Source organism: Nerophis lumbriciformis, linkage group LG10, assembly GCF_033978685.3.
Source record: "Nerophis lumbriciformis linkage group LG10, RoL_Nlum_v2.1, whole genome shotgun sequence".
In the NCBI taxonomy this organism is placed as follows: domain Eukaryota; kingdom Metazoa; phylum Chordata; class Actinopteri; order Syngnathiformes; family Syngnathidae; genus Nerophis; species Nerophis lumbriciformis.
Genome location: NC_084557.2, coordinates 20,811,963 through 20,828,682, shown reverse-complemented (window position 1 = coordinate 20,828,682; position 16,720 = coordinate 20,811,963). Strand labels below are relative to the sequence as shown.

The 16,720-nt window shown below is 37.6% G+C and overlaps 1 protein-coding gene across 1 annotated transcript; it reads left to right on the top strand.

Moving 5' to 3' along the window:
• The first annotated feature begins 2,859 nt into the window (after positions 1-2,859).
• On the top strand, positions 2,860-16,245 carry slc15a5 (solute carrier family 15 member 5). Its single transcript, XM_072914018.1, is given in 9 exon segments — positions 2,860-3,235; positions 4,429-4,651; positions 4,818-4,987; positions 6,813-7,033; positions 7,096-7,282; positions 7,455-7,643; positions 12,819-12,950; positions 13,017-13,143; positions 16,104-16,245. Coding segments are annotated over 9 exon segments (1,767 nt in total).
• The last annotated feature ends 475 nt before the right edge of the window (positions 16,246-16,720 follow it).

The window sequence follows — 16,720 nt, the reverse complement described above, 5'->3', positions numbered from 1 at the left end:
TTTTTACACATAGAAGTAATCATCAACTTAAAGTGCCCTCTTTGGGGATTGTAATAGAGATCCATCTGGATTCATGAACTTAATTCTAAACATTTCTTCACAAAAAAAGAAATTTTAACATCAATATTTATGGAACATGTCCACAAAAAATCTAGTTGTCAACTCTGAATATTGCATTGTTGCATTTCTTTTCACAGTTCTTTTTGACAGACATTTTAGTGAGGGTCAAACCATCATGGCATGGGGGAAACTCTGGGTTTATGGTAAATAATGGAATAGCCTACTTGATTTGATGTTCAGTTTATGAACTTACATCCATATTTTGTTGAAGTATAATTCAATAAATATATTTATAAAGAATTTTTGAATTGTTGCTATTTTTAGAATATTTAAAAAAAAATCTCATGTACCCCTTGGCATACCTTCAAGTACCCCCAGGGGTACGCGTACCCCCATTTGAGAACCACTGTTGTAGATGAAGCGACATATGTACAAAATAAACCACATGATGTTAGTACATCAGTCGAGGAAAATGATCAAACTACATAAATAACATACTGAATTTTGATTTTGATATTATTTTTTTATCTTGATGGATTGAAAATTAACACCAATGAGTTGACTGATGAACATTATCACATAATTTATTCAGAAAATTAAAAAAATAACGACAAATAAAGTATATATACTATTAACTGCAACAATTAAAACAACAACAACAACAACATTATGACTTGTACCAGGGGTGTCAAACTCATTTTAGATCAGGGGCCACATGGAGAAAAATGTACTCCCAAGTGGGCCAGACTGGTAAAATCACGGCACGATAACTTAAAAATAAAGACAACTTCAGATTGTTTTCTTTGTTTAAAAAATATAACAAACACATTCTGAAATTGTACAAATCATAATGTTGCTGTTTTTTTGTTGGTTTTTTTACAATTACCTGTTGCGGTTAGTAGTACATACACTTTATTTGTCGTTATTTATATTTCTGAATAAATTATGTGATAATGTTCATCAGTGGTGTTAATTTTCAATAAAGAAAAAAATATATATCAAAATCAAATTACATCATGTTATATATGTAGTTTCATCATTTTCCTCGACTGATTGCGACATCCAGTGGACACATTTAAAACAGCTGTTTCTTTCATTAAAAAAATTCAGATTACTTTTTATACTTAGCAATCTCATACCGCGGGTCGGATAAAACCTGCTTGCGGGCTTGATCCGGCCCTCGGACACCCCTGATTTGTACAATTTCAGAATGTGCTTGTTCTATTTTTAAACAAAGAAAACAATCTGAAGTTGTCTTTATTTTTAAATTATGTGTGGTAATCAATCACGGTTTTGCGATAATAAAAATCACCAACTAAAGATGTAAAACAAATTACCACCATACATTGAAAATAAAAATTATGAATACAAATGTATATCTATGTACTAATATGACCTATTAGTTGGATCCCAAAATAATAGCTGTTGCTCTACAGCAGGGGTAGGTAACCTATGGCTCTCGAGCCAGATGTGGCTCTTTTGATGACTGCATCTGGCTCCCAGATAAATCTTAGCTGACATTGCTTAACACAATAAGTAATGAATAATTCCGCTGGTAAACACGGTGTTAAAAATAACGTTCAAAATATAAAACATTCTCATGCATTTTAATCCATCCATCCATTTTCTACCGCACCTAATCAAGAAGTCGCATTAATGGTAAGAAGTATTTTATTTATTATTGGTTAGCTTCAGAATAACAATGTTATTAAAAAGAATAAGAGACTTATTATACTCTAAAATGTTGGTCTTAATTAAAAATGCAAGCATTTAGTTGTATTCAGTGTTAAAAAAATATTATATGGCTCTGACGGAAATACATTTTAAAATATTTGCCTTTCATGGCTCTCTCAGCCAGAAAGGTTCCCGGCCCCTGCTACCATTCACATCATTGCTGAGCTGTATAAATCATCAAAATAATATTATGAAATTATATTAATAGAACCCTTCCTCAATGTTTTGCCTCTGCCACAGCTACACTGGCAGTGTCAATCAAAATGTGTGTACTGTATTGATTCAAAATAGATTAACATTTTTTTTTAAAAGACAAAAAATATAGCACCCCCTGCGACTCCATAAGGGACAAGCGGTAGAAAATGGATGGATGGATGGATATTAATATGACGTTGGACCTCAGGAAGAATAGAACCAGGATCTTAATAAACTAATAGACTTGGGGGGTAAAGGCAGTCTAAACCCTGCTGAACAGCTTGTCAGTCAATCACAGGTCCTACTTCGACAAACAATCATTCACACCATTGCTCAAAATGATCAAAATATGGAATCAATATTAATAGAAACCCTTCTCAGTAAAAGCAGGGTTTTTATTGCCTCTGCCACAGCTACACTATCAAAATGTGTGTACTCTTGAATGTCAATATAGAGCTGATTATGCTGAGTGAGTTTCCAGATAGATAAACGATAAACCTTCTACGATAATCTTTGCAATAAATTCTACCGAGTTTAACCTTTACCTTTTGCTGATTAATGCAAATCTGTTGTTATCCAGCAGCTGCGGCCTGCATGGCGTCACTTCACATCATCTGCCTAAATACAGCGTGCGTGTCAAAATGAGTTTGGACTGTTTTCACAAAGCTCTGCGGTATTCCGTGAGAACGCTTTTCCATGATGTGTCAGTTGATTGTGATGCAATCACACTTCCTTAGAAAGGCAATAAAATGTGAGGATACTCAGCCACCAGCACGTGCAGAATGTCGTCTGATGTGTTGTTGTGTTGTAGCCCTGCCCTGGCCTCAGCTGCACCCCTCTAAGGGTCTGCGGTTTAGCCCTATCACCAACATGAGGCTCAGCAGTCGCCAGCTCGCAGGCAGAATGGTAGCAGGACAAGTTCAGAAACCGCCCGAGGGAAAAGGCCACCTCCGCAGGCTCTCCAAGACACCTCATTCAGCATCACCTAGGAGTCGCAAGAAGCTCCAAGTTATCATTTGTGTTCTGCTTGTGGAGCTATTCGAAAGATTCACATTCTTCGGCATTGTGTGCAACATGATTCTCTTCTGCACCGTTAAGCTCGGCTACGACAACTACTTGGCTGCAACAGTCAACCTGTGCTTTATAGGAGCCAGCACCCTCACTCCTGTGCTGGTAGGCTGGTTTGCTGAAACCTGTCTAGGAAGAACCAAAGTGCTTTACCTGTGTGCTTTCCTCCATTTCTTTGGTAAGAAACTTATTTTGTTTGTTGATCAATTACACTGTTTTACCCTACAACCACAACTTGCTAAATGTTGAATGCAAGAGTGGCAGGGAACAGTTTGATATTCTTCACACTTGTGCTAATGAAAATCATCGTCGCTTAATATAGCTGTTAAATATAATTGACCACAAACAGTACTGTACACACAAGAAACCACCATTTTTTAATTTTTTTTATTTAAAACTATAAAATTTCCTGTTTATTCAGATTCTAAATACATATCAATACTTTTTTGTGATATAAAATGTTTTAAAAGTGTACTTTATTTTTTTGACAAAGTCAAATATTACTAGATTTTTTTTAAAGTTTTCTGATCCATAATTTCATTTAAAAAACAATTCCTGGTTACTGTTATCATTTTTTCAATAGTCATATAATTAATTGCAAAAATCCATATCTAGGTCAACATAGATTTTTTTACATAGCAATAGGACTGCAACTAATGATTTTTTTAATAGTCAACTAGTCAGCAATTATTATTTCAATTAGTTATGAGTTGTTATTGCTTATGATCCGTTGTACTTAGACTTAGACAAACTTTATTGATCCACAAGGGAAATTACACGTCTGAATTTCTTATTAAGACCACAATTTGATTTTAACCCATTTTTAAAACATATTGTAAATTAAATTGGGACCATATAAACATGAACTACTGGAAATGAGTGGGTTTACTTTATTCTACAAAGTATACAACCACAGTGAAAAATCAATTGACAGACGTTTAGTGCAAAATGTCTTGTAAACATGGCATTCATTGCAAAAAGTATTTTTATCCAGTACTGTTTAGCTGCAATTATTTACCTGAAGGAATAAAAGTGTAAACATGATCATTCCTGTTGGTCTATCTCCAATTTTTTTTAAGCGACTTGACAACAAATATAAGATAACAAATCTTTTTTGATACATTTTTATAAGCTTATAACTTTTTAGTCGTTCTCTTTCCATTGTGGCCCTACAATGACAATGCAGAATATTTTTGTTTGTTTGTTTTTTGTTAATAAATATTTCTTGGGCCAACAAAAAAATAGCTCTGCAACTTTGGATAGTATTCTTTTAATGTTTGAAAGACGCATGACATCATGACCTCCCAAATTATCGACATGTATATTTCTGAAGTTTCATACTTATAGTATGCACAAATGTATTATCTATAGGTACGGCCATGCTCCCTGTCGTGGCATTTCCTTTTGAAGATTTCTACATTGACACGCATCACTTGTGCCATAAATTGGAACCTCATGAGCAGCAGGCCCTGTTCTACACCGGCCTCCTGGCTGCTGCGTTGGGCATTGGCGGTATCCGTGCTATTCTTTGTCCAATGGGAGCATACAGCCTGCAAAGCTACAATCAATACCAGCTACTGGGCTTCTTCAACTGGTGGGCAACATATCTCTTATATAATCACCACAAATGTTTGTAGTCTATTTAAAATTGAGACATTTTTTTTGGTGCTTCATAGAGTAATTGAGGCTCGCTGTTGACATAGAAACAAGTTGCAGTACTAACTAATGACTTGTGTTACATTTGTTTTCATTATGTTTAGGTTCTACTGGTTGGTTAACCTGAATTCCACAGTTGTGTTTCTGGGTATTGCTTACATCCAGCAATCTGTGGCCAAAAATCTGGCCTTCCTAATCCCCTTCACCTCTGCACTGTTGGCACTCATCGCCATCCACATGATGCGCAACAAACTCACCTACAAACCCAAGAAAGGTAGACCACTCTTTTCCCTATTTTCATCAAACCTTTCAGGTCAGGGGTGTCAAACCCGCTTTCATTGAGGGCCACGTCACAGTTATGGCTGCCCTTGGTGGGCCGCTTGTAATAATGAGTATACTGTTTATAAATGTAAATGTACAATTGCCTAATATTGTCAATACACGGACTTTGGGGTGTTTTGTTTTCCCGGAATGCAAAGGAAAGTTGGAGCGGGCAAGGCGTGAAGGTAAGGACATATTTTATTATTACTATCAAAAAGGAACAATAAGCGCGCGCAAGGCAGAAGTACAAAAACTTGGCTAATGAAACAAAAACTTGCACAAAGGCAGAAACTATGAACATGAAGCAAAACTCGTTAACTGTGACATGAAAAAACAAAACTTACGTGGCATGGCAAGAAGTATAACTATGAACAGGCATGAGTATCAGAAGTAGCATGGCATGAAGTGAGCAGAGGTAATGTCGCCAGGCTGACTTCCTGGCAACTATCGGTTTAAATAATAGTGACATGATTAGTGAAAACAGGTGCGTGACTCAAAGTGTGAAACAGGTGAAAATAATGGTTGCTATGGTGACAAAACAAGAGAGTGAAAAAGCAGGAACTAAGTGTCCAAAAACCAAACAGAACATGACTTAAATAAAACCAGATCACAGACATGACAAATATCTGTTATATTGTTTATTGATGGATAACTTGCTTTGAAATCATAGGTGACAAGCAAATATTTAGGTTAAGCGTGTCCCGATCCGGGCAGCATGGTGACCATTGGTTCGTGCTCATGCCTCACAGCGAGAAGGTACTAGGTTTGATTCTCGAGCTCGGGGTCTTTCTGTGTTGAGTTTGCATGTTCACCCTTTGACTGCATAGGTACTCCAGCTTTCTCCCATCTCCAAAGAAATGTACCTGTGTGTGTGTGTGTGTGTGTGTGTGTGTGTGTGTGTGTGTGTGTGTGTGTGTGTGTGTGTGTGTGTGTGTGTGTGATTGGGGTAAAATATGTCTAGCAGTTGCAAAGAAAGACAGAGTCTGACGTTTCTGACATTTTACCTCCAGTTTGACTGCTGGGCCAAATTGACCCGTACAGTAACTATGTGATATAAATATGCAGGGGGTAATTGCAAATATGTAAGAGGAACCATTTTCATATTATACGTTGATTAAACTAATTAAGGCAAGCAGAATAAGTTTCAAACTGAAACAATTCCTTAAAATATTTTTCATAGATCTTCAAACTTTGAACAGGTCAATTTGACCCGTAACATAATATAATATTGCAGTGTAAAACACGACAAATAGGTATCAAATATTTATAGTTGCGTATTACTTACAAATACAAAGTCTCTGTGGCAGAAGCATTTAAAAAAAATATCCAGTAAAAGAAAAAAAAACATTTGACATGTGTTTAATAGCATTTATGGACTGTATATGTAAAAACAAATCCAATAAACAAATATTTAAAAAAAAAAGAAACAAAAGAAAGTATCCAGTAACAAACATGTTGGCATCATTCAATGTACAGTCATGAGCTTAATGTAATGAACTATTGTAGCCACTAGATGTTGCCAAAAAATAAATACTTCAATTTAAAGACAGCATAAGTCTGTCATAAAGTTAATAGGAAATAGGTTATTGTTTTTCATACATAGCCCCCAATAACACCTACCGAGCCCCAAACCCCTCCCCACCCCCAGGGCCTTGAGTTTGACACCTGTGCTCCAAGTTGTTGGTAAATGAAGGTATACAATAAAACACTTTCTGGAAGATGTGTGATCGTAATAATTATTGATGATGAGTCCCAGTGTATTCTTGTTTTTGTCAAAGGCGGATCCCTGTTGACCACCCTTGGGGTTTTCTTAAACTCTCTCAAGATGTGCTGCCTTCACTATCGTCACCTTAGTGGAGAAGTGCCATCATGGCTGGACCGGGCCAAGGAGAACAATGGCGGCCGATACAGCGAGACTCATGTAGAGAACGTCAAAGTCCTGGCCAAGCTCTTCCCTCTTTATGGACTTCAGTTGTTCTACAGAGCCTGTATCACTCAGGCAAGTCATTGAGAATGTTATAATGAGTATTTTTATTACACTCGCCATGATTCCCTATACAGATCCCATCAGGGTACTACATTCAGGCCATGAACTCAAACCTTCACCATAACGACGTCCTGTTGCCGATCGGGACCATGAATGTGATCAGCATTTTACCTTTGCTGGTGTTGGCCCCACTGATCGAGTGCGTTACGACCTTCTCTCTCTCCTTGGCAAAAACTCCACTTGCACCTACAAGAATAATTAGTGAGTATTTCCATCCCCAGTGATGCAACATATTGCTCCAACATTCATCTAAATATGTCTCTTTGTTCTACTTTTGTGGCCCTCCCTCTTCTCTCTGGAAATTACTGTCTTGCAAAGCCCAATCTGCAGCCCCCTATCTCATTACCCCACCCTATCTATCCTCCCTTTACAGCTCTTGGACATGCGTGTGCAGCTCTGTCTGTCCTGGTAGCAGGCTTGTCTGAGATGCACAGGAAGGCTTACCCCCTGGTGGAGCAAACCCTCTCTGGGAAGGTTCTGCAAGTATCGTCCATGCCGTGTTTCCAGCTGGCTGCGCAGTACATCTTACTTGGGCTGGCTGAGGCCCTGGTCACTCCAGCATGTGAGTGAAAATCAGATGAACCTCATGCATCGTGTCGTTAAGATCAGTCTTTCATGGCCAGTCTGTTATTGTTTTTTTTCCAATTGATTTTTCTAACTGGTGTTTAGTGTCACTGATGAGCTAGAGCCCATCCGGGGTGACTATGTGTGAGAGGCTGGACTAATCACCGATCAGTCAGAGAGAACATATAGACCAAACTAAATACAGTAAAACCCTATAAGGTTGAGTAAGGACTCTACTTGGTGTCCAGTTTAAAACAAGATTTCCTATAGGAAACATATAAACCGAAATAACTTAAAGGGGACCTATGATTCTTTTCCACTTATATCATTTCTAAATGCTATTACCGTATTTGCCGGATCATAAGGCGCACTGCCGATGAATGCTCTATTTTCGATCTTTTTTCATATAGGGTGCATTAAAGGAGTCTTTTTTTTTTTTTTTTTTCTAAATTGAAAACACTTCCTTGTGGTCTACATAACATGTAATGGTGGTTCTTTGGTCAAAATGTTGCATAGATTATGTTTTACAGATCATCTTCAAGCCGCTTTCTGACAGTCGCCTCCGGATGCGCCGTTTTGTGGGCGGTCTTATTTACTTGGCTCACCTTAGGCAGCGTCTTCTCCCTGTCATCTTTGTTGTAGCGGCGTAGCGTGCAAGGAGGGGGGTGGAAGGAGTGTCAAAAGATGGAGTTAACTGTTTTAATGACATTGAGACTTTACTTAAATCAATAACGGAGCAGCATCTCCTCATCTGGAAACAACAACAATGCTGGAAATGTGTCCCGTGAAAAAACGTCTGACCAGAACTCTCTAATAACAAAAGTTCCTTGAATAATGTAAACTCACTACACCGGTATGTTTTAGCGATTTTATGGCGAGTTTACTGACAGATATAAGTAAGAACTTTACACTACTTTATATCACCACTGGCAACAGCGGAGGATGAATGTCCCATAACAAGAAAATAGAGAAAAAGAAGAAGCTAATCGACTACGGAGTCGGCACGGACTACAAAGGTGGATGCACGCAATTCTTTAGGACTTATGCAGATCCCAAATACAGATCAGCAGGTACCAGAAGGAAAGAAAAGTTACTTTTGCATAATATTGCGAAACAAAACGGCAGATAATATGTCTTACCTTATACACATACCATAATAATACTCTTATGTTGAAGCACAATACAATCCATCAAGCGGTGCGGCTCCATAGCTTACCAAAGTCGTACTAAAACATTTTGATATATTTTTGAGCGCCGTGTGTAATGTTCTATATTTTCAATGGAACATATAAAATGTTGGTGTTGTTTACTTGAGTCATATTGCAGTCTACACACATCTCTTGCGTGACTGCCATCATAGTGCAGTCTACACGTATCTCTTATGTTTGACTGTCATCTACTGGTCACAATTAACATTTCGCAAAGTACCAAATAAAATAGCATTGAGTTCGGCAAGAAAAAACAGAATTATTCCGTACATTAGGCGCTCCGGGTTATAAGGCGCACTGTCGAGTTTTGAGGGGAAAAAAATAATTTTAAGTGCGCCGGAAAATACGGTACAATGTTAAATACTTTTGTTTAGTAGACACTTGTGTTAAACAATGCCATAGCATCAAATCATAAGGTTCAACAAATCAAAAGGTTCATTCGGGCGTGAACTTGCACGCAGATTTGGACGCCTCTGAACGCTGTGTTTTCCAATGTTTTTTTTTAACAGTGCGCACACTGTGATGTCACAGATTGACAGATGTACTTATTTGGACATTAAGTAATGCTATCAGCCATCTGTTACTGCCTGGAGAGTGGCGCGTTATTCCTTCTCGTCAAATGCTCTTTCATCAGCTCTGACATCTATAAAATATTTACGTTCTTATTTGTCTTTGCAACATTTTACACTGGGCTGTTCTGTCTAGATGGACCAGTACCAAATGGTGTACATTTTCGAAAGATAAATTATGATACTTTTGGAGAGGGCGGGGCGTGATTACATTTGCAATCTGGGAAACCCCTCTATACACAAACATCTTGCAGACATACGCAGAAAGTATGTAATAAAAGTGAAAATTTACAACAAGGCGTATCCAATACATATTATCTACACCACCAGCAGTGTTTCAGCTGTTGTTGAGTCACAGGATCACATAGCGAGTAAGTAAAAGTGGACAAGGAAAAAGATAAATTTAATGGCAAGTTTAGCTTCAAAGCCCTAGCACATAGTTAGGCAAATATTTTGACTCGGGGGCCACATTGAGAGAAAAAATGTGTCTCGGGGACCAATGTGTACGTGTGTATAAATTATACGTACACATTTAGCTGTAAAAACCTGCTGTACAGTATGCATGTTTGGGTCTCTTTTTTTCAGGAACCAAAAGTCACAATGTCCGATAGAGTTCTAAAAACGTTATGACAGACCACCTAAAGAAAACGGAATGGAATTTTACAGTTTTTTACTGAATGGGTCACCCAAAATGCACATTAAAATAAAGAAAGTAGGATTACATTGTTAACTATGAACAATAAAACACTGAATATTAACATATGAACATCGCTCCTCTTTCACTTCTCAGACCAGCTCCTCGATAGTTGTATATCTTTTACAATCAAACAAAACACAACAAAAATGTAACAAACAGCAAAATATGAATGCAAAGTGTAATAAACACCTACAATAATGGCAGGCTTGGTAAAAAGGATAGGACTCAGATGCAGAGTAGGGAACTTTGACAGGCTTTTATTTTGACAGCTTCATTTCCCCTCCAAAGTCAAGGAATTACAATATCTATATTAACCAAAAAACTAATCAGCGAAAAAGGTTCCAAAAAATAGGAACAACCGAAAATCACTCCGAACAGAGGAAAACACAAAAGCCAAGACGAACTATAATTGGCGCCGTATATGCTATAAAATGTATTAACAAAAAACGCTCCGACAGGAGGAAGAAACAACAGCTATGAAAAATTCTACACTATCTAATCTAATAAAGTTTAACAAAAATTGTCACTCAAAAATTAGAGGAAAGAATGAAAAATAACTGATAACTCACCACTTCGGCTGAATAAACTAAATAACAAAAAATCACTCTGCTGAGGAGGAAGAAAGGAAAACTCAAAATTGCAACGAAGGGATTCAGGATCAAGGAACATAAGCACGAGATGAGGCAAGGTAAGGCAAGGCAAGGACATGGACATGGATGCTAGAGAGCACGAATAAACGAGACAATCTGGCACAGTACAAAGGGAGGAGTGGGCTTATAAGACACATGAGGGTAATAGGGAACAGGTGGAAACAATCAGGGAACAGGGATGACGTCAGACTGATGACACAAAAGGAAGGGCAAGTGACCTGAAACAAGAGGGAAGTTACTTTTCAAACTAAAACATGCAAATCACAAGACAGAAAAACCCAAGACAAGACATCCCTCACCGCGGTGTGACAAATATGATATATTATCACTTTTATGCAGACATTTGTTGTAAAAATCTGCTTCTGCATCTGTTTCTGACACATGCGTTTTGGGCTGGCTGCTCTGAAAACAAACCCCGCCCACTCTGGTTTGTTCCTCGTCTGAGCTGCTGTAATAACTCGTATAACACCCAAAGGCGCAGATTTCAACCATTGAAATACTTTCTATAGTTCAAGACTTACGGTAATTTAAAAACAGCACTGCACATCATATTGGCGGCGACAGTTTTGATGTTAAAGGTCTAAAAAAAATTATGTAGGACATCCGGGGGGCCGGATTGAAAATCTTAATGGTCTGCATGTGGCCCGTATTTTGCCCAGTTCTGCCCTAGCAGGTCACTCTCTCCATAACACTAAAATGATTTCCATCCACTGTCAGTGTCAGTTATCAGTTATCACCACAGTTCCTAGTTGTCCAGCATAGTAAAAGTTTTTTTTATAAGTCGCTTGCAAAGTTCACCAGTTGCTGTTATTTGGGGTTGTTTTTGAACATGTGGTTGTTTTCTTGGGCTTGCTTTTCTGTCTCACACTAGAGGAAAATACGACTAAACTCGTAGGTATTTTGTTCTTCTCTACACAATGTTTCCTGGTTACCACGCCCCTTGTCAAATTGGCAAGCCCCCAAACACACACACACAAATTATATATATATATATATGTATATATATATATATATATACATAGACACACAAATTATTTTATATATATATATATATATATATATATATATATATATATATATATATATATATATATATATATAAGACAAAGAGAAAGGACTGGATTAGACCCCAGGTGGTACATTTTGTGTTGAGCTGTTAGCAAAAGCATAACGTTTAATAAACAAACCTCTGTATGAATCAAAAAAATGTACCAGTCCCATGTTAGGTGTACATTTTATGAAGGTACATTTATCAAAGATTAAAAATATTTCTATTTGCGAGTATAGCAATTAATTGTGAGATAATTATGGACAAGATGCGATTAATCAAGATTCAATCATTTAATGATTTGACATCCCAAGAATCAAGTATGTATAAAGAATTTTGCAAACATGTTTGGGTTTCGGAAAAACTGAATCTGGCCGATGGAGCAGGACACAATAAGTAATTGCGTCTTATTGCTCCTTTTCGGACACATTTTTCTAGATGACTCTCCTTTTTTGAATACTGCTATTTTGTTTAAAAATTATCTTGGCGGAGATTAGTTTTCATAATATTGTTTGTATTTTAAATTAAATAAACTAAATGAGGCCAGCTACTAGATTTAATCTCTAAAGGCAGTAATACTGTAGTAAAGGTTTTGCTCAGTCAAAGAGAAGAATATAAACTTGAGGCATAGGACAATAATTGTTGAATGTTTTAACAATACTGATTGGATATTGTTATAGGAGCATGAATTTATATTTTATGTGGACACAATTACTCAAAATCTTAAATCCCCATTGTAAAACAATTTTTATTTTATTTTACAAAGATTAAAAAAAATGTTTTTGTTTTGAAAATTGAACTCCCCGGTATTCTAATTGTTAGTGAATGCAAAATACTTCAGTAGTTAATAAACTTTGCAATAATTTACTAGTAGGGTGGAATAATTTTGGGTGCAAACCTTATTTTGTAAATCCAGTTCCATTTATTTTTACACAATGACATATTTTGACTTATAATATGATGTAATGGATATATCTGCTGTGGCTTTCGCGCCATGCCAGGTTGCCTCATATCTTTCCAACTGACTCCGGGCCACATCCGAGGAATCTCCTTGCACTTCCTCACATTGTCCTATGGGGGAGGCTGCTTCCTCGGAGCCCTCTGCATTCAGCTGGTCTACCTCATGTCTGGAGGTAAGGATAAGAATGCCAGAGAGGCAATATGTTCACATATAATTTAAAGTGCATTATTCATTACAGCATGATGCTTTGTGGTAGGTAACTTCTACCCAAATGTGCTGCATGATGGGAACCTGGAGAGATTTTTCTTCCTGATGGCCACGCTGATGTCACTAAATACTTTTGTGTACTGGAGTATATCGCACAGGTACGGTACTATTCATTAACACGTATTTATTACTCAATATGGTCTGCACAAGTACCAGAAATAAAAACATTAATCTTTATGGCCTGAAAAGGTATACATTTAAATGTACTCTCTCTCTGGCTCTGAACCGTTTATTGTTATTTGTAGGCAAGTAGCAGCACTTGAAAAATACTCTGCAGATATTTGGAAGGTAGTGTAAACACTTTAGCAGCTGGAGTATATCACAGGGCTGGTCAATTAACTGAATTGTGTTTTTTGATTTCGATGATGGCTTAACACGATCATAACATGAATGCAAATTCCGAAGTTTGTGATCGTGAAACAGATGAGTAAAAAGTTAAAGTTAAAGTACCAATGATTTTCACACACACACAAGGTGTGGTGAAATTTGTCCTCTGCATTTGACCCATCCCCTTTATCATCCCCTGGGAAGTGAGGGGAGCAGTGGGCAGCAGCGGTGCCGCGCTCGGGAATCATTTTTGGTGATTTGAGCGAACTCGTTAAAAAAAGAGCACGTCTTCTAAGAGTTTGGGATCTCAGCATGGTTGCTACTTTTTATTTGTCTAATCAATAATCACTAAACTAAACAAAAAAGTAAGGCATATGATTTCCACGTTCACGTGACAGGGGAGAACGGAATCCCAGAATTGGCCAATAAAATGGAATCTGTTGTTGAACACAGAATATCACGGAAATTGGTAAAAATGTGAGTGAAATGCTGTCATTGTGAGGAAAAAGAACATTTGTTCGGGGAAATGAAGTGTCTGGGACCACTCGTTCATGTCCGAAACACTCATGTATCCCCTTCCTGAACAAACCAATGTTGAGACGCAAACTTTTTTACGTATGCAGTACCAATGGGGTATATGGCTATTGAATGATACCCTTATGGGTAGCATCTGATGGCTACTGCACTTCATGTCGACTTTGATAAAAACTGCTGCACTTTATATACTTCTGCACTTCAAATGAAGCTGCTAAAATACTGTAACTTAACCGCCCACTGATTTGTAACTCACATACCCTCTATGTCAGTGGTTCTTAACCTTGTTGGAGATACCGAACCCCACCAGTTTCATATACGCATTCACCGAACCCTTCTTTAGTGAATAATAAAATGTTTTTTTTTCAAATTCAAGACAAAGTTATGTTTTTTTTTTACTAGTGCACAAAATGAACCGTGCATCAACATCACCTTGTTCAAAGAACAAAACCAACACAGTGCATGAACTCACAACAAATTACACACATGCAAATCAGTCTGACTTCTGCTGTTGCCGTATCCATAAAGTTTTTATTTATGCAATGAGTCGGGTATGTCTTGACCTCCACGGCGGAGGCTCCGTCGAACCCCTGAGGCCGACTCACCGAACCCCTAGGGTTCGATCGAACCCAGGTTAAGAACCACTGCTCTATGTATTGTACTTGTATTTTAAATTGTTTATCATTATGTAATTTCAATATTGTTGTGTATGTTCAATCCTGTGAAGTGAATTATATTTATATAGCGCTTTTCTCTAGTGACTCGAAGCGCTTTTACATAGAGAAACCCAATATCTAAGTTACATTTAAACCAGTGTGGGTGGCACTGGAAGCAGGTGGGTAAAGTGTCTTGCCCAAGGACACAACGGCAGTGACTAGAATGGCGGAAGCAGGGATCGAACCTAGAACCCTCAAGTTGCTGGCATGACCACTCTACCAACCGTGTAATTTATTTGTGAATGTTAGATGCACCATAAAAGTACTACAGATGGAAATGAGCATGGTGCTAAATCTGGTGCAGCCATCTTCTTAATGTAACTGCACATTGTCATTCAAATAAAGTTGATTTGATTTGATTTGAAATGAACAAATACAAACAAGCATACAAACGACCACTTGAAACACTGACTAAACTACAAAGATAAAGCTAGCAAGAACAATCAATGCACCTACAACACATCTCCTCTGCTTGTGTTGACCTCATCAATGTAAGATCAATGTACAAACAGGACAGCAGTCGCAACTTGAGAGACATCTCAAAACTGGTCAAGGTGAAAACAACAGCACACTTCAACCCTTCACAATAACAGAACTGTGTTAACGCAGTTAACACAATAAAGGTTTTAAAACGTACCTTACACAAGCATAGTGTACTTACAATAAAACACTTTTTCGTTGATACAATAACAAAATGATTATGCTTTGACTTAAAATACTGGTCAAAAGTGTCCAAAGATGTATTGCACCAATAAATGTGAGGATTTTTGTGTTAATTAACGAACATTTTATTAAATTACATTTTTGACACCAAAAGCACACACGCTATGGTGGTAAAACGAGTGTAAAAGGTAAAAAACGGAATTCGAAAAATTAAAAAGGAATTAAATAGTTTTTCTGTCGTTATTTATATGTATTGTTAATATGTTTGTCCTCCAGTCTCTCCAAACTGACTCTGGTGTGGCAGAGACCCAGCAGCTGGTCTCCATGGCCAAAAGGGTCCCGGGAGGCAGATTCAAAAAAATATATATAATAAAAAAAATCACTAAGCTTTAGAACTTTGTTGTAGAAATCTCCTTCAGCGTCTGTCGCTGACACCCGCATTTCAGGCTGGCCGCTCTGGAAACACTCTGTGGAAACGCTCCCCACCCACACTGCTTGGTGCCTCGTCTGAGCTGCTGTGACTTAGATTACCATAGTAACTAGTATATCATGCAAATATGCAGATTCAGACCATTGAAATACATACACTGCACATCATAATGGCAGCTACTGTTTCGATTTTAAAAATCTAATAAATTATTTAATTTGCCAAGGTCTGGTATATACTGTATAAATATTGTAACCTTGCTGATTGTATCTGTTCATCTATTTACTGTCTGACCATTACAAAGTGATTGCTGTTCATTAAAACAGTACAAGACTTTTGCACAGTATTGTGTATTCCCACTTTTCACACTTGTGTGGTCTTCCTCTCCCAGATACATGGACTTGAGTGCGCAGGGTAAAGCCTTGACCGTCAGCCCGCTAACTGAGAAGTTGCTACAGTACAAAGCACGCCTGCGGTACTATGACACCATGGATCCCTCGTACACAAGCAACTCCTATGAATCGATCATATGACTCACTTTAAATGTTTGTGGCGCTGGCGCTGCTTCTGACGGTGTCTAATTGAATAATACACTTTTTGTTTGCCTTTCATCGTGATTTCTTAGAAACTGTGAATGTATTTAGCCACATGGGCTGCAAGTGCAACATTGAGCTTTTTTGTATCTTGAAATGTGGTAATACTGTGAAAAGAACTGCCTGTACAGATACTGTAGTATTATAAAACACAAACTGAATATATATAGTTCATGTATTTTTTTAACCAATGCACATTTCAAACTACTGCAAGAAAAGTTAATGTATCTTACACAGTGGTACCTCAACTTAAGAGTGTTTTGAGATAAGAGCTGTTTCTCGGCTAATTTTTATGCTTCAAGTTACAAGCAAAAATGTGAGTTACAAGCATCCCCGCCATTAATTGACATAGCAAATGCCACAGAGAACCCCGTAAGGCAGGGGTGCCCACACTTTTTCTGCACGCGAGCTACTT